This window comes from Leucopleurus acutus, assembly GCF_964270905.1.
Source record: "Leucopleurus acutus genome assembly, chromosome: 18".
NCBI classification, from domain to species: domain Eukaryota; kingdom Metazoa; phylum Chordata; class Mammalia; order Artiodactyla; family Delphinidae; genus Leucopleurus; species Leucopleurus acutus.
The window spans coordinates 35,368,037-35,392,834 of record NC_139160.1 but is presented as its reverse complement, the minus strand read 5'-3'; the positions used below and the strand labels follow the sequence as shown (position 1 = coordinate 35,392,834).

Genomic DNA, 24,798 nt, shown 5'->3' with positions numbered 1-24,798 from the left:
AAGATCTTTTATGATCTACCTCATACAGTAATGAAAATAAAACAAAAATAAACAAATGGGATCTAATTAAACTTAAAAGCTTTTGCACAGCAAAGGAAACCATAAACAAACAAAAGACAACCTTCACAACAGGAGAAAATCTTTGCAAACAAAGCAACCAACAGGGGATTAATCTAAAATATACAAACAGCTTCTGCAGCTCAATATGAAAAAAACAAACAACCCAGTCAGATAATGGGTGGAAGATCTAAATAGACATTTCTCCAAAGAAGACATACAGATGGCCTCACTTATGTATTTTATTTTGAAGCCATTTTGTAAAATGGCAAATTTAAATTAAACAAATATGTAGAATGAAGTTTGTACTTCAGGTCTGTAACTTAATTTGATAAATAAAATAATCTGTCAAAAAATTTAAAACACATCATATTATATAAAAAATGCCCATTTGTCATAAAGTAGACTACATAACCCAGGAAAACTCTTGACAATAATTAATGACATATATTTCAAAGTATTGGTACATTTTGTAGACATGAATGTATCAGGAATAAAAATGTTATATATTAAATACATGTTAAGTGACTTTTACAATTCTTCTCACAGGAGTGAATTTCCATTACTAGTCTAGATTTTCTTTATTGATTTTTTTATTCTGCATTATCCCCTTCTCTACCTACTTATAAACATTTCTCCAAAGAAGAAAAGACGGGCTGGGAAACAAGCATCAGACATCAGACTGGCATGAATGCCATTTGAGTAGAGTGTTTTCTCTGGTTGAGGAATATGAGGGGAGTGCAGTCATAGCTACAATGTTGCCTAAGCATGTTCAAGCACACAGTTTAAAGGGTCAGGGATAGGATATTCCTTTAAGATATCTTGAGCATGAAATCTACTTCTGGCTGAAACTTGCTTTCCTTGTTGGGTAGCCCTTACCATCTTTTATCTGAGGGAGAGAAAGCATTTAAAATTAAAGTGTTTGGGGTTCTCATTATAAATTCTTTTCTCAAACATGAAGAGGAAGTAACTCCTCACTAAAGATGGCAAACCAGGCAAAGGATAATTTATGGAAATCTTAAGAGGAGTGTAGTGACTGAGGTTGTTTTGTTTCCTTGTTTTTGTTTCTTTATTGTTTTTAGTTGTGTTTAGTTGAATTTAGATACAATCTACAAAAAGTATCAGCTCTATCAAATTTTAAATGAAAAGTATTGAGAAGTAGTTAAAATTCAACTAAAGGAGTATTTTAAAAGGTACATATTACTTAGAAACATATGAATTTGGTGCTTCAGTTTTCCTAATTGCAAGATAAAGCTGAATATTGTGAGGCATAACTGAGATGTGTGTGAAACGTGCTAAAATACAAATATTAAACATGTGTAGTGTTTTCTTTTTATAACTTCTTATTTAGATTAAAATAATAAAACAAAATTGCAAAATTCTGAAATTGTGAATGTCCAAGACTGAGGACTTTTTAAATAATGCTATAAACAATCACAAACAATTCTCCATTTAGGTAACATCTACATACTTTCCTCAGATTATACAGGATTTTATGTAAAAGGAAATTAATTATAAAGAAAAATTATATTTGATGACAGTTGATACTAGGTCAATGTAAGGCCAAATTTGTCACACAGTGTGGCATAGCATAAGTACATATAAGCAGCATTCCCTTTCATATTAATCGGACAAAATGTTGAGTAACTTTACAGCTAGTAGAAAGAAACTTGATATGTCACTGGGAAAACTAGACTGTGGTTTCACATCTATGTTACTTTGCTGACCTCTGTGTTAGGGTGTTTTCATTTCTGTATCTGACAATAAGATTTAACTATCCATCTCAGAATGTTGCTGTGTGGATCAGCTGAGATAAGATAAGACAAAATAATAAAAGTAATACATGATAAAAATGCACCTCAAACATATAAAGTAGCAAAATTATAAGTCGGTGGTTTAAACAAAACATGTACCACTAAAAATGTACATGAATCATACATATGAATGTGAAATCATATTGTAATACTGAAGAATATAATAAATTGGATTCAAAAGTTATGTTTGTTGAACAAAGTGATTATTCCCTCCCCAGTTCTCAGTCTTTATATTCAGTTTTTATAACAGATTATACAAAGGACTTGAAAAGACTTATAAAAATACCTGTCATGAATAATCATTATAATTGAGTGCTTACAATATGCTAAGTATTATGCTAAACCCATTTAATTTTATTAGTTCATTTACTCCTTAAAAGAGCTCTCTCAGCCATTATTATTTTCCCTTTCTTATAGTTGAGTTATTTTAAGACTTCATAAAGCTAAGTAATTTAACTAATATCCCAAACTGTAAAAAGGGGGAGGCCAAGGGCTATAATCAAAATTCTTAATGAGAAGTAACAAATAGTAGCACTGATTAGAATAAATGCCCAATCAGAATGAACATAGGGCTGCCTACATCATGATGAATTCTAGTTGAATTACTTCTGGTCAAAGAAGCTCTCAGATATTTCCAATGTTAAATTCAACACACTACACTATACATAGATATGCCCCTTCAAATACAACAGAATCAAGTGTACAAATATTTTGGGATTAGAGTGAAGGTAAACTAATCCTGAGAAAATTTAATCCAATATAATGTTAATGGCATAAGAATACATAGCATCGACCCCGCCCAGTTGGTATAGTGGCCTATGATTCAGTTCATGCCTTCCTAGTAGCCAAAGCAAAGGAAAATGTAAACAATTATAAGATTGAGAACATCAATAAAATAAAATAAAAGCAGATTTTTAAAGAAAAGTTGATTACAAGACAAAACTTGAGATATTTTCCTTACTTGGAGACTCAGAAAGTAAATGTGAGTTACAGTGCAGAAGAGATGAAACCTTTCCTCTATAGTGACTAATTATTAAGTTTCACACAGCTATTTCATTTATCAGTCTGTCTATGGAATCCCATAGCAAAAAGCAAAACTGCAGTTCAATAATAACAACAAAAATTACACAATATTCACAAATATACATCATTTTAAATTATTTTACAAAATAATATTCCCTCAATTAATTTTATATGATTCAGTGTTGTGCATGCACACACACACACACACACACACACACACACACACACACACACAAGGTTCCCTGGTAAAATAATGGCAATATACAACTGAGTTATTTTATTTTGTTTTATTATTTTTATTTTTTTCTTGTTCATTAATATAGGTTATTTCAACATCCTGTGAAAATTATTAAGTCAATATTTTTAAATTATTTGGTAACAGTAATATGTAAAACCAATCTTTAAAGGCTCAATTTCTTAAATGGAGAACAGAATTTTCTCAACTAGTAAAAGCCCTAAGTTTAAAACTAATATTCTGCTAATGTGCTTGCATATTCATGCCACTTGAATTAAACCAGTAATAAAAATAAAACAATAATTTACTTTTAATTACAATAAAAGTTATGAGGGAATTTAGAGTATTCAGTCCAGGCAGAACATATTGATGTATAATTTTCAATACTAAAGGAGAACATTAAATATCTCAGCTCCACGTGTGTGTGTATTTATTTTGTTCAAATGTTTGGCAGTAAGTAGAAAGTATTTTACCATTCCTTAGCATGTACTAAGACTTTAATTTACTTCAGTGACACATAAACCTTTTTTTTTTTAAAGATGTTAACTCTTCAGTATGATTTTTTTGCCACTTGGCAGTTTAATTTTCTACCCCTCTTTTTAATACCACTGCTAGATGGACAGCTTTCTTTTATTTAAACCTGTCCTTATCAGTTCCCTACAGGACCTGACACTTTGCTACTAACCCTGCAATCCCATCTTCCATCTTTGTTCAAACTCTATTTCCTTATGCATCAATGAACACAGTGTATTTTAAGTATGTCAGGATAATAGGGACTATGTAAGAGATAAACTGGAAGGAAATTTCTATCAGCCTGAAGCAACTTTAAAATACAGTGAATCCCAGAGCATCCTTTTCAAATATATTAAACTTCCTGTTTCATTTTCACAATATGATCATCAAGTTTTGGCTAGAATTGATATTCACACAATCAATATAGTAGCCTTCAAAATTGGCTTTACGACATTCTCTAATGAGGAAACACTAGGCTGTGTATATCTAAAAGGATGTTTATACCAAAAGAAGATAGCAAAAATTAATTATTTGAAACCCTGTATTGGAAAGTCCCTTAAAGGAAGAGAATGTGTATAATTCAGCATATTGTCTTCCAGAGCCCATCATAGGGCCCGGCACATAGTGGGCATGCAGTAAAACTTGAGAGGCATTCAGTGTAATCACGCAGCAAGAACTATCAGGCATTCATGTGCTGAGGTTGTCAGGTATCACTGGCTCCTGCAGAGAACTACTAGAAGCACTAGACTGGGAGGAAGTATGAATCAAATCTGCAGTGAGCCTCTATCTAGCAATAGGGGAGTCAATTTAAGCTACCCAAAGTGTTATGAGGGCAAGATAGTCATAAGCCACTCCAAGGAACTCCATTGTAACTAATACTCTACAAAAGGACATTGATTCAGTAGAGATAATACCATTCAATTTGTGCTCTGACATTTTACTCTAGTAATAGATTACTCTAGTAAGAGTAATAGATCTTACTACTGATCTTTGTCAGGTTACTTTAGCTCACTGAATGGGTTGCATCAAGAACTTCAGAGTCTCTTAAACATTGAAAGAAAAATCTTTCCCTTCATATTAATTCAAAGGAGACCAACAAAGTTCTGATTTATGTTATGATGATTTTGTCAATACTTATCTGAGATAGCAAATATGTAATTCTCAATAAAAAGTAGTTTTGGTGCCTCTGCTTTGTGTCACATACTTAGCCATAGAAAAATGTTCATTTGTAACATTTATAATGCTCAGGATAGAATTTCTAAAGTTCTATACATCTCTAACATTTTAAGTAATTTGGAAGTTGAATGATGAGAAAATGTAAACATATTTTTTTCTTTTCTTCTCTGATTCCATCCTTCTGAAGATGTTCTGTAGAATAATTCCAGAACAACCTTGACTTCATTATCCCAATCCACAGGCTTTATTGTAGATTAAACAAATAATACTCCAGATCTTTATTCTAGATGAGTACAATTACAGAATTGAAACACCGTTGCATGTAGGAAAATGTTTAAAAAGCTGTTTTTAAGTATGTTTGACTCTATACAGTTGAGAATGCCATTAAGTGGATATTGATACATAGATCTTACCAGTTTTGAAAACAAAAGTAAAGAGCCATTTCACTCCAATAAGTCTATTCATTACCAAATTTGTTTAAAGGTTTATGTCATTTTAATTTGTTTCAATTTATATTTTATTTTGTAATCCCTAGTGTAACCCCCAACAAGTGCTCACATATTTTTTAATTAAATTATGGTTTGATTTTGAAAAACTGATATACTATCTTATAATTACATATTCTCTGGATTAAAACTAAGTATTCAAACTTTAAATTTAAGACACCAATGGTAAAAAGACACTATTTTATAACATACACAGTTGCTAAATAGTCCTTTGTTCATATAAATGACTAAGATCTCACTCAGATTTCCTAATAAATAAACTATAAAGAAAGCCCAATGGAAAGTTTTAAAAAGAAGAAATTAAAGTTAATCAAGAATTTAGAAAAGCGATATGAACTCTCCTGTTAGACATACAATTCTTTCTAACACCAGTGGAAATGTTCATTTCCTTTTCATTCCTGAGCTATTATAGTGTGTGAAAAAATTGACCTTATAGTACCTTTTATTTTAAGTAGTTTTGATACTGTGATAATTAGTCATCATTTTTATAATTGTATCTTTAAACTCCATACTGTCAAGAATGTTTTCTTTAATGTTGTCAACGCAAAGACCTTGTTGGTTTTCTTTATTCTACCTTACATGTTGCTCGTATTAACCTGTTTATTATTATATATATTTTCCTTTAGAAAAAAATCTAATTTTGTTTGAGCTATTACCCAGCAGTCACCCCTTTTTACCCAGGTCATTCTTCCCAATTACCAGAAAAAAAAATTTCTAAATATTTGCTTTGGTTCTTATTGAAGCTCTGCGAGGCCCCTGGTCCCATCCTTTCTCATTCTAATTTGATGGAGTAGGAAAAAAGAAAGGGAAATAGAGAGAATGTCTCCCACATCTTACATGTACAAATTTTACCTTATGAAGTCTTTAAAGAATGCTTCCTCTTTCTTCAAATCAAAGATTACTAAACTCTATAATCATTGAAGCTTACCTCTGTTAGCAAGTTATTCCAAGCTACTTTACCCATTCATTATTTTCTTTAATTTCTGAGATAAAAATTAGCTACATATGATTCTTTCAAATCTAAAAGACTTTCCAGATCTCATGGAAAATTTTATCTGTTTAAATCATTTCAAAGTCTCTTACCCATCTCTACGGGTGCAGTACTTCTACAGCTAGTAGTTAACTGTCAATTCTTGACATAGTTAAGCCTCCTTAGTTTCTCCAAGGCCTCTCAAACTTCAGAATTCAAGAAAATACTCCCAATTGGATGACCCTTTAAGGAACTCACTGTTCATTCATTCTTTCCCTTTTCTGTGATGCATTTATTTTTAGCTTTCTACAAAGGAAAGCTTAGAGATCAGCTAGCAGGTGAGCTAAATAGACACATAGAGATACTTCCTATTTTTCCCTTGCTATACCATTGCTCACTTGATCTCTTCTATTGTTATAATTTCTTACATTGCATATAGCAAAAGACAAGGTACATACTTTATATTGTGGCTAGCCCCCCCATATTATGATGTAAATGATTTGCTCATCAAGCACATTTCTATAAACTAACAATTGGAAATTTATCAACTACCAGGGAGGAATGGTTATGGGAGCAAAGACCAGAGTGGCAGTGGTAACTTAACAGCAGCTTTGTATCTGGTCTGCCCTCTACAAAGCAGAGAAAAATCTGGGTCATTACATTCAGCAGGGAGCTTTGAAACACCTTCCAACTTTTTGCTACACGATGATAAGTGTCTTTTGACCTAGTTTTGCACTTGAGAAATGCAAGGCTGCCAGGCCATGGAGGCTGTAAGTGTTGGATCTATGCTTTTATGTTGCTAGAAGGATTCCTAAAGTGTTAACTTTGTGATTCTTCTCTTTCCAGGAAACAGTAATGTGGTTATGTTTTCTATCTCTTGCCTGGGAGGCCAATGATCTTTTATACTATTATTTCAGGTTGCATGCAAATTGAAATTGAACAAGGTGGTCTTAAAGTCCCCTCAGCTTTACTAAAATTTAGACAGTCTACTTCCTGACTATAGGCCTTTGATCTCCCTTTTCTTAGAGCATTTACTTTAGAAAACTTGTAATTATAAACCTTTCTCTACCTCTTTGAGATGTAAATTATTTAAAAAAATTAAAAAACAAAAACAAAAAACTGGCCTCTTGCCAGTTTTACAACCCAGGAATGTTTTCATCGAGGACCTGGAAGCCATCTGTTTGAAATGCCAGCCTCAAGGGAAATAGCACTCCTATCTCTCAGGGTTTTTTTTCGAGGGGGTGGTTGGGAGCATAATTTAAGTGGGCACTTTGTTTCAATTTGTAAAACTACCTTCTTTCAAAAAGATAGAACAAAGTTTACTTTTCCTTTAAGTAAAGCCAATCAGCAATGGTCTGTGTTCTCTCTTTTACCCCAGCACTTAAAAATCCCGCCCCCCCACCTTTGTTTCAGCATTATTAGGTAAAGACTGAGTTCTGGTCTCTCTCCCCTATTGCAACAGACTTGAAGAAAAACTTGCTTACCTGTTTAACTTTGTCCATGCAATATTTGCTTTGACAAACTATAATTTAAAAATTACTGAGGCTGGAAAATGTCTAAGTCTTTCCATTACATTGCTGCTTTGTGATTCAAGCATCCAGAACATGTGCATTTTTCTTTCCAAAGAGGTTTCATTTACTAAGTGTAACATTAGTGTAGCAAACTCCTCTCTGTAAGAAGCTAAATCCTCCAAGAGGACAGATTCCCACTAGTTCCACAAATTTTGGTTCTAGTGGGTGATCTTCACAATGACATCTCTCGTTTCCCCGTAACCAGAAATGCTGCAAAAACACATCTCCTTAAATTAGGGTCCTGCTAGTTTGGTAATCAGGCTCTAGCTTCTCTTTCTTTCCTCATTTCAGGCAAAATGAACTATATACCACTTCTAAAAAATATTACTTCAATCCATACTATTTGCCTTTGCTTCTGTCACAAGATTTTAGTATAATATGTCCCCTTCTGTTATTAATCTGGAAAGTTATTAAAATGTTTTAAATGAATGTGAGCCATAATAATGCTCTGAATAGCAGGTTTTATGCCCTCTAACTCCCTCTTAACATTTCGTATTCTATCATATTTATCCCTTGTCTAACTGTTTTCTCCACTTGGACTGTGAGCTTCTGGAGGGCAGACATGGTTTATTCACTAGTTTATTCTCCAGAGATACAGCTAATACTTGCACATTGAGCAACATTCAACAAATGTTTGCTAAATTGGCAAAATTATTTGTGCTAATATGGTGCAAAGACCAATAGAAAGAAGAGCATAGTAGATCAGGAGAAAAAGCTTCCAAAATAGCCATTTTCACAACTCTAGTTATCTTCATTTTCCTTTTTAACTAAGTTTGCCAAGTCCATTTTGTGAAGGATTTAATATTGAAATAAACACATTACAAGAAAAAAAATAGTTATTTGAACCCATCATTTCCTTAAAGAAAGAAAATGAAAATTTTCTTTCTTAATGCTCTAAGTTTGACCATAAACAAATTCATAGTTAATAATTAATAACCTCTCTTCTCCTCTCCCAAGCTCATTCCATTGACTATTATTATAAACCAGTTTAAATTCTTTGTGGAAGAGTGTAGAGCATATGTATACATATGTACATTGATGATTTTAATGACAAATGAAAAGGTAGTCTGATTTTTCTCAACTAAAAGAAATGAAAGATACATGCTCAACAGTTTTTTTTTTAAGCTTTAAAACCTGTGTTCAAATTCTAACATTCACAAGACATTAACATGAAGCTATAATTCTTTTACTGTACCTGTATATGCAAATTGAACAAGGTCCCAGAGAGCATTTGGGTCTATGCCTTCCATCTTGATCTCCTCTTGCTTGGCTTCGCAAACATCACTTGTAAACATGGCAGCAAAATAGTCGGAGACTGAGCTCAAAACAAGCCTGAAAGAGTCACAGGATCTAATTTAGGCCACGAATGTAAGTGTCAACAAGAATGCAGTGCAGAGGACTCTATCTATCTATCTATCTGTCTATCAATCAATCTATCTATCATCTATCTATCTATCTAGCTAGCTGCCTATCTATCTATCATCCATTATGTGTGTATGTATCCTCTATCCATCTATCTGTTTATCGCCTTATGAATTACACTTTTAAAATCTGATTTAGGAAATTCTGCTCCAACTTTTGGTCACAGAGCATTGTCTTACATTTTCTTCTATAATTTTTAATACATTTTTTTCTTTCACATCTAGATCTTTCATCCTTTTGGATAGGATTTCAATTTTATTTCTCTCTACATACTCATCCATATTTCATGAAACTACTAAAGAAGTTGATTTGTCCCAGTGAATTAACAGAGCCAACTATATTGCAAATTTGAGTCCTGAATGTACAGTGATCTGTCGCTGACTTTTTTCTTTTTTTGCTTATTTGCCTATTCTTGTACCAATACAATACTTTTGTAATACTATGATTCTAAATAGTCTATAACCAATTAAACAAATCCTCCCTTTTTATTTTTTTTCATTTAATTATTAGTGGAGTTTTATTCTTCATATAAAATTTAAAGTAAGCTCTTCAAATAAATTAAGTGGAATTTTAATTAAAAATACACTGAATTTCTGATTTAATTGAGGATAGTTGGTATATTTATTATATAAAGTCATCCAATACAAAAATATACAATATCTCTCCACATATTCAGAATATCTTGTCTGCTTTTTATTCAAATTTTAACTTTTTGTTCCAAAATTGTCTTGTTTATTCTTTTTTGATTCTTATTTACTTTAGAATTTTGTTGGTATTATGTACAGTAACTTTTTAAAAAATTCTAAAAAATTCTTACTTGTTGATTTTTGTTGGTTTAGAATTCATTAGCTGGAACTTTCATGTATCCATCTTTTATCTAGCACATGTACTGAATTATCTTATTAGTCCTTTCGATTCAACTGCTTTGTCCTCTAGGTAGATTATTATATCATCTGCAAACAATCTCATTTTGACCAATTCCTGTTAATTCTCTATAACTCCTTTTCTTTTGCTTTTCTTTAAACTTCATCCAGGACCTCAGTGTTATGTTAAATGGCAGCTGTGCCAGGGGAGAAAATTTGTGTTATTCTCTACCCTAAACGAGTCACATCTAGGGTCTCCTTTCAGCAGTATGCTTGCTGAAAGTATTAGTGTATAAGCTTTACCAAGTCAGGAAGACTCCTTTAATTTTTAGCTTTGCTAAACAGATTAAAACATGTGGATGCTAAAATTCATAAAATGCCTTTCTTCTGAATCAAAATTATTTTTAGGATTTTTCTATTTAAATCATAAGAGAAATGAATCTGCTATTTTCTTTTCTTGCATTTTCTTAGTTGCCTCTTTAATCAAGATTATACTAGTCTCATAAAATGAGCTGGCAGCTTAAACTCTTTATAATTTTGTATAACAACTTACAGAAGAAAGTAAATAATTTTTCCTTAAAGATGTTCTAGAGCTTACTTGAAGAAAATCTTAGTTGGGCTATTTTGGGAAAAGGTGACATATCAATACAATTTCAATTTTTGAATAAGCCAAAAGGCTTGTTTATATACTCTTTTTCTTCATCAATTTTTACATTTCACATTTCTCAAGAATTAGCCCATTTGATTCATGTTCTGAAATTTTTAAATGTTTATTATTAATAAAATTATGTTTAGGTTTAATTCTATCATTCTACTCATTTATATATTTTTTATCTGCTCCATTTATTCTTTTGGTTTTATTGTCTTTATTTCATCTCATTCATTTATATTTTAACTACCTCTTTTTCTTACATGTATGTTTGCATTCTTTAAGGTGGTTGCTCTTAAGTAGGCACCAGAATTTTTTCTATAAAGAGCCAGATATTAAGTATTCTAGGTATTAAAAGTCATGCATATCCTCTCTATCATGTTTTCCTTTTAAGAAAATTCAGTCAATGGAAAATGTGAAAAGGAATTTTAGCTCATGGTCCCTACAAAACCTACCTGCATGCCAGATGTGGCCCCTGCACTGAAGCTTGCTAATTCTGTCTAGAGATTACAACATTAATTTTTAACTAGTAACAGTCTACCATCAAGTAAAATTATCCTACTTTGTGAACACTGTAAGAACCTTACAGCAGCATAATTTCTTTTACTCCTTCTTGTTCAGTCAAGAATCTTTTTAAAGAAGAATATACATGTGAAAGTAAAAAATTATTTTATATATACTCCTTTCTTCACCATTTATGAGGCTCTTTATTTATTTCTATAGAAGCAGGCATCAATCTAGTATCAATACCCTTCAAGAGGAAGAAACTTCTTTAGTATTTTTTGTAGTGCAGGTCTGATGGCAATAAACTCTCCCAGCTTTCATTTACCTGAAAATGTCTTTATTTAGCTACATTGATAATATAAAGTTAGTTTCACTTGATAGAGAATTTTAGATTGAGATAACTTTTTTCTTTTGGAACTAGAAAACTAATATTCTATTATGGTCAAGACTCCATTGTTTCTAATAGAAATCAGTTTTCATTCTTATAATTGTTTCCCTGATTTACTATGTCCTTTATCTCTAATTATTTTATTTTTTTCTCTTTATTTTAGGATTTTAGCAGTTAGACTATTACGCCTTAAGTTACATAAATGTGGTTACTTAGTATTTACTCTTCTTACCATTTTCTGAGCTTCCTGGAGAGGTGGATGGATTTTTTCATCAAATTAGAAAATTATCTGCCAATAATTCCTCATTTTTTCATCCAATTCACTCTCTAACTCTTTCTTGGACACTAAATACATATGTATTTCAATAACTGAGAGCGCCTTACAGGTTGTAGAGTGAGTTCAATTTATACTCAATTTTTCTTTTACTCTGTGTTTTATTGCAGATGATTTCTAGTGAGTTGAATTTTTCCAAATCTCTCTTAATTTTCCCTTGCTTTATTTATTATATTCATCTTTTTCTATAGAAATTTTAAATTATTTTTCATGGTTGCTTTAATGGCCTTGTTTCCAGGTTGATTTTCATTGACTGATTTTTCTCTTGACCATGGATTACACTCTCCTGCCTATCTCCCATGTGTTGTAAATTTCAGTTGTGAAATGGACATTGTGCCCACCCCCGCCCCCCAAAAAAGTAGAAGCTAAGAAGGGAGCATTACTCTAGTTTTTAGTTATTTTTATTTTTTATGCCACAGTTATTTGATAGCTTTAAAAAAGTGTAAGTATTTCAATTTTCTATGATTTATTGTTGTTTCAATGACAATGAAGATTTTTATATACTTTAAAATCCTAGGTGGAAATATGCTTTAAAATGAATGAGTGAAATACTTGACAATATGTTCTTATTCTAAATACATAGAGAATTATAAAAAAAAAAAAAAAACCAGAACTGAACTGTAGTTAAGAGGTGTGTTTTAAACAGTTGTTTGAATTAATCCTGAAACTTCTTTCTATTTAAAGTGGATTCAAATTAGAAGTATCAGTATAAGTTTATGATTCATAATATTTTTTAAAATAGAAATACTTGTGTTTTTTGTGCATATGCATATGTATGTACATGTGTATGTATATTTAAGGTTCCTTGGAAAAAGAACAAACCACAGATCTGTAACTGAGGAAGTATAAGATGAGCTTAGATCATCTTCTGTTCCAGAATTTAAGGAAATGTTCAAATAACAGAGACACATTAAAAGAAATAATGCGATGCTTACATCTGTAAGCTAAACAACTTAATAGTAAACTTTGGATGCACTTTTCTTTCTAAGAAAAATGTAAGGCAAAGAAGAGGAGGAAAGGTCAATACAAGGCATGGTTTTCATAATTTTCAAGTCAATATTTTTATATTTTATTCTGCAATTTTATCTGCTATATATTTTATTTCTACATAAGTAGAAGGCATGCTCAATGTTAACTTCAGCAAAGAGAGACAATCCTTTTTTAACTGGAAAAAAAAAAAACCCTCAGTATATACTTCATGAATTTAAGAATGGGATTCATGATTTTAACTATTAATGCCCAGGGTGGTAACACGTTAGAAATATTTTAAATTACTTGTTTGTTACACATTTAAATGGACAATTAGTACCTAAACATGTTAACTCTTTATATTCTCAAAGTTTGACAAAATAATTGATACAGGTATCTTTAAATATTTGTTACATACTGACTAGATAAATCAGTGTCAAATCAGTTTTATCAAAAGAACTGAATATAACATTGTATGATATGAAAGTAAACTATCATAAACCAGATATATATATATATATATATATATATATATATATACACACACACATGTATCATTTCTAGAACGTAAGAAATAATATATTGACATAAAGTTAACCAGTTTAATTTTAATCATATAAGGGCTTTATTTAGAACCAGGTTACATCCATGTAGAGGAAAGTATTATGAGACCTATAGAATTCAATCTTAAATAATTACATGAAATCTTCTCCATCGGCTATAAAATACAAAATACTGCTAACTCAATAAGAGAAGTACAGAAGAGTTTATACTGCTTTTAGATTTAGTGACACAACATTTGAATTAGATGTTAAAATAGGGATGCAATGCATAACAGAAAGTAATATCTTTATAGGTACATATATATAACTTCTATTAATGCAAGAGAAGCAGGAGTGAAAACTGCATAAATAAATGAATGCGTGCAACCTCTCTGGAAAAATCTCTTATTAAGGTCACTACAAATTTATTTCCTTTCAGAGTTATTAAACTTTTCTAAGTCCTACTCCAGTTTGTTGTGGAGTTTGACCCTGTGGGCTTCCCACACCTTCTTTTTTTTTTTTTTTTTTTTTAGCGGTGCACGGGCTTCTCACCGCTGTGCCTCTCCCGTTGTGGAGCACACGCTCCGGACACGCAGGCTCAGTTGCCATGGCTCACGGGCCCAGCTGCTCCGTGGCACGTGGGATCCTCCCGGACCGGCACGAACCCATGTCCTCTGCATTGGCAGGCGGACCCTCAACCACTGCACCACCAGGGAAGGCCCCCACACCTTCTTTAAATCCCATTTTAGCTAAGGCAGTGCAGACTTTCTTATACCCAGGCTCTCCTCGGATTCTTTGACTCTCACAGTCTTACTTATTGACCCTTTCATTGCCTCCAGGTTTTTTTCTCAGCCTCTAAATTTTTGCCTTAACACTCACTATCAGAATCATCTTTGAGCATGGTCTTAATTATAATTTTATGGTGCTTTTAATCTAACATCTTATCTCAAATGCTTATAGAAACTGCTGACCAGATAGCTCAGGAGCATACCAGTATACCCTCAACTAAACTCAAAGTCTTCCCTGTGAGGTCTCTTTTATTTTTACTTCCCGATTCTAATTGATGCATCACCAACATATTGAATTTTCACAGGAGATATTGTCATCACTTATGTCTTCTGCTTTGTTGCCTATATCAAATATGACAAAAAATCCATCTTTCCTTTTCTATTGGACTTTGTGGTTTTGGTGGCCAGACCCCTTTTATGAGGCACAACAATGCCCCCAGCACCAGTGATGTTGGCACCTAACTGCTCCCTGTTGCCCCTTCTCTGTAGAATTGTACTTGCTCCAACAAGAGCTCACTTCATGTGCTTCCTGATCCTCTTATCTCATCCCCCAGCTTCCACAACCTCCCCCTACTCTCAACCTGTGGGTGGGCCCAATGATGATGACTAATAGAACCAAGGTATAAAATACTGTCCCTTTTCCTCAGGGTATGACTAACTCTGAAACAAGTCTTGCTCCAGAGCATCTCAGGAGTTCAAGATAAAACAAGGCTGCTGCTGAGACCACATCCTTGATTTGCTCCTTCCTCTGCCCTATCCTGCTCTTCTTCTGAAAACACTCTTTAAATAAATCCTGCATACCTGAACTCTGGTCTCCAGCTCTATGTCCAGGGATCCTGATTTATGTCACTGTTCAAAATATTTCTCAGTTCATCTCTTTTTCTATGTTTATATAGTTCTCATTTCATGCCTGGGTTAACTATAACAGCTTCTTAGATCATTAACTAGTTTTTGCTGTGCCCATCTTTTGTACATTTTAAAGCTGTACCATTTTTCAGAGCTGTCTTTGTAAATTATGACAAGCAGTCTATCATAGTTGTTAATGCATTACTTCTGTAGCCAGACTGCCTGGGTTTGAATTTATTTCCACCACTTATTAAATGTATAATTTGGGTGAATGCCTTAATTTCTCCATATTGTATTCTATAAGAAAAAAGTGGGGAAAACAATTTTATTCCTTTTCAGGGCAAAATGGATCAATATACACAAAACACTTCAAACATGGCTTGGCACATAGTCAACATAGTGAGTGTTAACTATTATTATTATTATTATTATTATTATTATTACTATTGAATTGATTATGTTACTCCTCTCTCCAAGAACCTACATGAACTTTTAATTATACACATCATTTCAAATACAAACTTCTCTATGGGATTTCAACCACTATCTATCATAACCACTTTTGTCCTACTTTTATGGCTTAATTTCCTAGTATGTTCAATACAAATTGCTCCACTTTCACTAAGCTGGTACCTTATAATTTCCACAGCCAAAAATTCTTTATTTCTCTCTTTCCCATACAATTCTTACTATCTAAAATAGTATACTTGTTCTTTTTCACTAGGTTGAACTCAAACACAATTTCTCTAAAAATATTTTCATAATACTCTGTCATATATTATTTGTTTCCTTGTTTGATTATCTCTTGCACTTGGAATCAAAACTATAAATTTCAGTTATAGTTACTTACAAGTATAATAATTTCCATAATTGTCCTATGGGTTCCTTTTCCTCCTCAAGATAATTGGAAGCTTCATGAGGAAAATTATCATGCTTTATAATCCTCTTGCGTCACCAATAGAGCATAGACCAATGCTACAATACGCTTTATAAACATTTATTTTAATTAATGCAAGGAAAGATGCTTCATGACTGCTGAATATTCATAGTGGGTATAAAGAGGATATTAAAATGATGTCGAATTGATGGGGAAAAAAGCAAAGCAAAATATTTCAGATTCTCTTTTCTCCTCCCCAGCCCAGTTTTATTGAGATATTATTAACACATAACATGTGAATTTGATACATATATATAGTGAAATGATTACAGCAATATTTTTATGATTGTTATATCCTATTGATGGATTGATTGTTTTATATTATATAATGACCATGTTTGTCTCTTGTTACCATTTTTGACTTAAAGTTTACTTTTTCTGAGATAACTATAGTTACCCCTGCTCTCTTTTTGTTTCCATTTGCTTGGAATAACTTTTTCCATCCCTCCACTTTGACATGACGTGCGTCCTTAAAGCCGAAGTGAGTCTCTTGTAGGCAGAATATAGTTGGGTCTTATTTTTTAAGCTGTTCAGCCAACGCTATGTCTTTTGATTGAAGAATTTATTCCAATTACATTTAGAGTAGTTATCGATAGGTAAGGACTTGTGATGTCAGCTTATTGTTTTCTGGCTGTTTTGCAGGTCCCTTGTTCCTTTCTTCCAGTTTTGCTATCTTTCTTTGGGAGCAGATAATTTTCTATAGTGTTATGCTTTGATTCCCCTCTTTTTTCCTTTTGTGGTTACCATGAGGCTTACATAAAACATCCTATAAAAATAAGTCTATTTTATGCTGATAACAATTTCAATTGCATACAAAAACTTCGACCTTTTACTTCCACTCCTCCCAGTATTTTGTTTTGATGTCACAATTTACCTATTGCTATACTGTGTATCCATTAACAAATTACTATAGTTATTTTTATTTTTAACACTTTTGTCCTCTAACCTCTGTACTAAAGTGATTAACACACAACCACATTACAGTATTAGATTATTCTTGTGGCTGGCTTAGCACTAGGGTAAGCCTGGAGCAGAGACCACCAGAGTCAGCCTGTAAACTGGGAACTTGGGGGCCAGTCTGAGGGTTTGTTCTGACAAAGCAAGTCTGGTGCTGAGAAAGCAGAGAGTCTGGATCCATGGGAACCAACCAAGACTTTGGGTCCACAGGGGCAGGTCTGGAACTGGGGTGAACTGAGAAAGTGGAGATATGGGGCCTGGCCTGACACTAGAATGGATCAAAGCCTGGGTCTCTAGTAGTTGGTTTGGTTGGGCCCAGCCAGAAGCCTAGGTTCAAGGAACCCCCTTGTAATCTGGGGTGAGGGGCAGATTGGCATCCTGTGTCCATAGGAGCCCTTCTGGAGCCTAGTGCCATGGGTGATGCCTGGAGCTGTGGGAGTTGCCTGGAGTTACTGAAACCAACAGGCACTGGGACATGTTTTTTTTTTTCAAGAAGCTTGTACAGAACTGTTATAAACTACGAAGCTGATTGAGAGATTTAAGTGGATGTTGGATTTAATATAATGGAAAAATGAATTATTCCTCTCCCATCAAAGAATATCTATAAATAAACTTTCCACCAGTAGAGAGAAACACTACTACTTGCCTACTCCTGAGTATTAACATCTAAGTTACTTCTAAAGTAATTTCTTTTTACTCTATTAAATATGTTTCTAAATACATCAATTCCCACTTTTAGCCTCACCTATTTCCTTGATACTTGTGCTCAGTAAAGAACATTAAAATAATAAATGTATTTTGAAATAATTAAATCATTGTCAAACATGCACAAAAATGAAAACGGAATATGATGCCTCCTGAAATGCCCAGTATTTTGGTCTAAAGAGAAAATCTGTTTTGTCCCCATCACATATCATTTTAATTTTCATTAAGTATTTATTTGATCATGAAATGTTCATAATAAGAAGTTCAAAGACTTTATATGTTTATACATTAAAAATAATTGCAACACCTCTTTTATCCTGCCCAGCAACCCTGCTCCCAGGAAAAAAAAAAAACTTTATTGACTGTAGGTTGTATATGCTTCTACACTGTTTCTATGCACATAAAATTATAAGTAACATTATTTCCAACTCAGAGGATGTTAGCTATTTGAGATTTTGTCATTTATTTCTATCCACTGCACTTACTCTTAATAATGGCTAAAGGGAGAAAAAACTTTCAATAGCTTAACCGTGTTTCATTATATATCTGTGCATTATGAGAGAGTAAGCCATGAAAACTCCTTAATTTTTTACTATTGAAGATTTGACTGTCCAAATTATTAATATTGATCTTGCCAGTCTAATTTTCAGTATCTGACATCCTTTATTACAGGAAGCCTACCTATCAAAATTCCTGTATTTAGTATTCACGGTTTTATATTCAAGTGTTTTGGTTCACTTATTGCTAATCAGTTATTCTGGGCCATTTATGAGAAGTCTATATTTATTTTCAAATTTCTCTGAGAAACTGAAACACAGATAAAATCAAAAGTTTCATTATTTTTCATGGTGAAAATATATTAATGTGTCATCTTAAGTATTGTTAGCCTTTCAGAATTAACCTACTTAAAAATATGCCTAATAATAACTTAAGGTACCTATACAGAAATGGCATTTCATAAATAAATTGATAGTTGTGACCTACATCATGTTAAAAATATATATACAATATAGTCATCACATAAACTAAAGGTTTTATGGAGAGCCCTTTAATGGTCATAATCTGTTAAATTAAATAAGAATTGATTTGAGAGTTTCAAATGACAAGATAATTAATATGAAAATAAATATACATGAACTTTATGAATGACTGTTTATGACATTAGCTTGCAGTGTATTTACTGGAAGAGCAGGAGATCTTAATGCAAATTATTTCTTTTTTCATTATTTGAACTTATTTTAACAGTCCTATATTTTTCACTGCTAATGAGTGCAACATCATATATATTTTGCCCAAGGACGATACTCAACTGTGTTAATCAAAATGTAACAGCATGACTTAAAAATCCATTCATTACTATTACTAAGATGATTATTTGTTTAAAACAAAGATCTAATTTTGCATTAATTACAGTTATTTCATTTTGCAAAAGTATAAATAAGGAGGTGCAACATATTTCCAATTATTGAAAACAGTGCTTGCTTTTTTCAGGTGTCCCATAAATATTTTCTCACATATTTGTTAAAATATGTTTAACTTAGAAACATAAGTATGTAATTTACTTGTTAAAAAGATAGTACTTAAGTTTTAAACCATGGGGTAAGAAAATATGAATCCTTATTTAAATAAATTTAGTGGAGAGTACAATTTTTCTTATATTAAGAAAAACATAATTAATATTTAATTGATGATAATTTAATATCTGCTAAATATATAAAATATTTAAATGTTTAGAATAATATGTATATAAATAATACATTGCTCAGGTATTTTAGAGTAATCTAAACCAAGAAACAAATTTATGTCTTAGTCATATGGGTTATTGCAAAATAAATGCATAATTAAATACATTATTTACAAAATAACATTAACAATCTAGATAAGAGTAATAAACAATGTAGAATATAATTAATATGGGGGAATTCAAATGAGAAATACTAAGTTATTACCAATAAAGCCAATAAAATAAGATTATACAAATTATATAAAGTTTTGTTCTTTAAAAAAAAATTAATGAGCATTTGATGTGTTAACATACTTTTGAGTTGAGTCCCTCTATCTTCTTAAACAAATATATAATTATATATAAGTTAAATAAAATATAATTATTTAACTAATGTGCAATTTAAATGAAATAAACTTAGCTACATTCTCAAATTAAAATATCTCTTACTATAGAATTTTTATCTAGATGCTATTTTGATGATAGCTCAGAATAATTTGCATATTTGCCATATATATTACAATATTGAATGTCTCCATAATAATGACAATGTAACTGCTCTCTTGCTAATGATAATGCAATTTCACAGAAGTGCTTGAAAAATAAGTGCAAATATTATATCATTAGAATTTTTGCCATAGTTAGCTGACAGATTGAACCCCATATGACTTACATGAGTTAGTTAATGTCAAATGTTCTTTCCTATGCATTTCTAGTGTATTGCTTCAAAGTTAATGACCACATTTTAACATTGCTATCGTAATAAAAATATAGCCTTATTTTTCTGGAATCCTTATTTTCTAGAATCCACATTTAGGTCCATATATATTATCTAGATAATATAATTTAATTTAAAAAAATAGGGGAAATGGGTACATTGAAAACATTTGTTATACAATTAATTAAATGGCATACAACAAGGTAGTCTAAGGTAATTTGCCCATATGTTCAACTATTTAAAATAATAAGTATCAAAAAATTAAATTAAAATTTTTTTACCTAAAATTTCAAAAATTAAATAGAAAAGCTGAATAAAAAATCAACATCAAGCTTAATGAAGTTTCAGAAGTAAACTGATATCATATCAATATGATACAAAATAATCAGATATCTAGTTCATGTATCTTAGAATTATCAATCATAAATACATAAGGGATGTTTGAAAGTGTATTAACCTTTAAATATATTGGGCCTTATGAATAATATTAGTATGTCACAAAGAATTTTTAATCAATGTAAAATAAAGATGTCACTATGAAATAGGTTGACTTTCCTATTTGAAATAAATAATGTATACCCAAGATAACCTGCCTTCCTTTCAATTTTGACAGAAAAGCATATCTCATTTCAGACTTTAGGTACATCCTCCTAAGTTAAAATTGATTTCCAATTAGTATGATTGTGAATCAATAAAATGAAGTATTTTTCAACCCTTATTAGAAGTTTTATTTTTGAATTATTTATATTTGCTTTACTTCTTAAAAAGATGACTTAAAATGGCATTATAACTCTCCACAAAAGGAAATAAACAAGAGTAAAAGAAAAATACCCAAGCTTTCTTAGAAATGTGGATTCTTAATTTTCTAGTTGCAGAATATTTTGCAATCTACATAACAGACAATCATTCTAAACATATGAATGCATATTTCCAAAAAAGACAGATTACTATACCTATGTGCAGGTATCTTTCGGTTCCCAACAATCAGGATAACATCACAGAGTTGCTGTTGTTTCAAGTAACTTTCCATTTTTCTGAAGGTTTGCTCAGCATGATGCACAGCCTGATAGAATTCTTCAGAGCTACTGGAGTCCACATCACTTTGAGGTGTCAGAGAATGGCTAGTTGCTGAGAGCCTGAAAACCATACACAGAAAGAAGAGGTTTAGAAAGTGCCACCAACTGTCCAGAATTACATACAGAATTTTAGAATTTTATAGGAAAAATCAATACATCTCTCCTTATGTTAATCATTATTAATATATCAGAAAAATGAATTTGGTGTTAAATGATTTGTTCTAAGAAGCAGTAAATGAATTGTAATTTTTTTCTCATCCTAAAGAGATTTAAAAGATAGGTTATTTGTATTTATTAAGACAGTAAATTAGTAAACTTGAAAAACATCACAGAAATGGTAAATTACAAACATGCCTATTCTAAAATTTATTACTAATAAAATGTTAATTTAATCAATTTGACATTGAGGTAGACCATCTAATTATACTATTCTAAATTACTATTCTTATGAGGTTGTAGTAAATGTTGCGTTACAGAAGTAGGCAATTTTCATTGTGAGGAATTATAAAACATGGTTTGTAAAAAAGATTGACAAAAATTTTAAAGTAAGTTGTTTCATATTCTATATCAAACTGATTAAACAAAAACATACAGAATGTATTAGCTCAGTATTAATATATACTTAATCATATATATATATATATACATATATATATATACACATATGTATATGTATGTAAAATACTTTAGGATTTCACAATGTCCATGATACTTAAGTTTGGCTACTACATATACTAATATCATAGACTGTTTCACAATGAAGACTTTAAGATACCATATTTCATATCAAGAAGACTCTCAATATACTTAGATGCATGATAGGCTCAGCAGACCCAATCAAGTGCTCTGATAATAAATCCTTAAAACAACTTACAAATGAAAATTTATTAAGTACATAACAATAATAATGAAGTAAATGATTTATTTCAAGATAAGTAGTAACATGGAGAATTTTGCTTCCAATTACAATGCAATAACATACTGCTGACTAAACCCCTCACCAAGGACACCAGAAAAAATTACATATAATATCAAAATAACTATTGGAATATACTTATAGCTACTAAGGACCTGAAAGAACAAGATCCCAGAAATAAGCTAAACTCATGGAAGTCAGCTCAAAATTCTACACAGCTTTTTCTTTCCTCCTCAAGGTTTCTCCCAACTGTAAGCAGCATATTCTGAGAAGCTCAGAAGCTAATAATGTGGCAACTAAGAAGAACTTCTGGTGGTACCATGGGGCTTGGGGGAGGAATGGATATTGGAATTATAGGCCTCAAATATAGCCAGAACTTGAGGGCAAATGAGGGGACATAAAGAAGGAAAGTTCAAGTAAGGCCGCTATTTTGTGCCACTTTTCCCCTAGTGGTATTTGCTTATTCCTAAACGTGCTAGACAAGCAGAAAATAGTTTAGGTGAGGTTGAGAAGTTAAACAGAGTTTGAAAGATAAAAATTTGAATTTAAGGACCAGCAAAGACAGGGGACTGTGGTATAAAAATGGGCTTTCAACTGAACTCCCTGAAGAACTATATCTTAGAGATCAGGGAAAGTGAAAATAGACAAGATAATACAAAGGGTGAAACCTAGATTTAAATCAATGAGATCTCTAATTGCATTAAAGTGATCTAATGTAAATGCCAGCAGTCAAAATAAACCCTCTTTAGAAAGAGTTAACTTCATCCAGACTCTATTATTTCATTCATATATATATATATATATATATATATATAAATACTTGACATTAAAGAAAAAAATAGCAGACCTATAGAGAAAGAAGACATAGGGAGAAAAACAGATATTAGAAACATGACCCCAGGTGCTTCAGATATCCTTAAATGGATGGATCCACAGTTGGTTATTCAGTAGATGTAAAAATAATTGTCATTAATATGTTTTAATATATATGACAAGCTGGAGGATTTCACAGAATATTAGGCTCTATACAGATAAAATGGAAATAAATAAGGAAATTGAATTAATGATTTTGGTAAATGCACTGAGCTGGTAGATTGAATGCAAATGAAGAACATAGTGATTTGAAAAATAAGTAGAAAACATTTAAACTAAAATATTGAGATAAAAAGATAAAAAACAATAGTTTGGAAAACAAATGAAACATGGTAAGAAATTATAAGATTCATGCAATTGTAGTCTAAAAAGCAGGGGAGAAACATGATGGGTCAAAGGCCAACTGAAGAAATAATGGCCAAGAGTTTTTGAAAATGTGTTAAAGACATCAAGACACAGATTCAAGATTCACTATACACCCCATGATAAAACAAAGAAAACTACACACCACAGTAAAGTCAATGAAAAACTAAAAAGAAAATAAAAGGACTTCCACCAGAGAACAGAAAAAGTGATCATTCTCCCAATTCTTTTAATGAGGCAAATATAACTTTGATACAAAACCTAAAAAGGATGTTACAAGGAAGGAAAATTAATGGCCATTGTCTCTCCTAAATATATTTATAAAAATCATAGCAAAATATTAGTAACCAAATACCTTATTAAGAATGTTGTAGCTTGGGAAATTTTATTGGGAAAAAAATTTAGTATACTTTATTTTCAAGTCACTCAAGTTATGATGGGTGCAATATTAGAGCAAATAGTGAAAAATAGAATATCTTTCACTTTCAGTTTTAGAGCTTGGTGAGAACATAGACATCAGATGAAACAGGGCATAGAATTTGACAGGATTTATTCAAAGTCAAAAAGCTAATTGCTGTCAAGATAGCCTTCTTTTACATAATCTAGGTACATTAACAAATCTTGATTATGACATAAACATGGTCTTTTTCTGAAGAATTTGAAAATAATTTGAGAATAAGTCTTAAAAGAACAGAGAGCTGGAAACTAGCCTCAAAAATAATTCTTTTTAGAGTTCATGCTCATGCCTAGATTTTGTACCTGAAATTTCTCATGTTTTGTTTCTCCATATTATATATGAAAACGATTCACTTCTCTTGAAAGTTAGTTAATCTGCCAGAGTAATAGTTATGTTGGTTTGTCTCTATTTTCTCCTTATAAAGTCACTGTCACAGTGCTTACATGTTTCCTTATAAATCATTTCCTGATCTCAGAACTGAGTAGGGTTTGTTGCTCTTGAACTTTTGTTCAGGATCTAAAAAGGTGTTTCAGAATGTGTATGATTTTAAAGTTAAAGTTCATTGTGTAATTAAGACCCATCATATATCTAGGCTTATTATTTTAACAAATGTTTAAAATTTTAGGAAATAAAGATCATATCTTTACAATGTTTCCTATAAGTATTAAGAAAGAACCTGACATTGGATTATTTCTGTTATTGTCTAACTTTTATTTCTTCAGCTTAAATAAACTTTATAGTCTCTTTCCAATCTGAGAGTCCCTCAGATGTTTTGGTCTCACATTGTAACTTTTTTTTTTTTTTTTTGCGGTATGTGGGCCTCTCACCATTGTGGCCTCTCCCGTTGTGGAACACAGGCTCCAGACATGCAGGCTCAGCAACCATGACTCACAGGCCCAGCTG

At 31.6% G+C, this 24,798-nt stretch overlaps 1 protein-coding gene across 2 annotated transcripts in view; it reads right to left on the bottom strand.

Annotated features, from left to right (window-relative positions):
- The window catches only part of KLHL1 (kelch like family member 1), a gene marked incomplete at both ends in the record, with an annotated part of 371,340 nt that overhangs the window by 204,805 nt on the left and 141,737 nt on the right, over positions 1 to 24,798 (bottom strand). The window contains 2 exons of one of the 2 annotated variants that reach the window (XM_082859184.1): positions 9,061 to 9,197; positions 21,164 to 21,346. In XM_082859184.1, coding sequence (XP_082715310.1) covers positions 9,061 to 9,197; positions 21,164 to 21,346 — 320 coding nt within the window. The remainder of the gene's footprint in view (positions 1 to 9,060; positions 9,198 to 21,163; positions 21,347 to 24,798) is intronic. The other variant, XM_082859185.1, reaches the window with a different exon arrangement.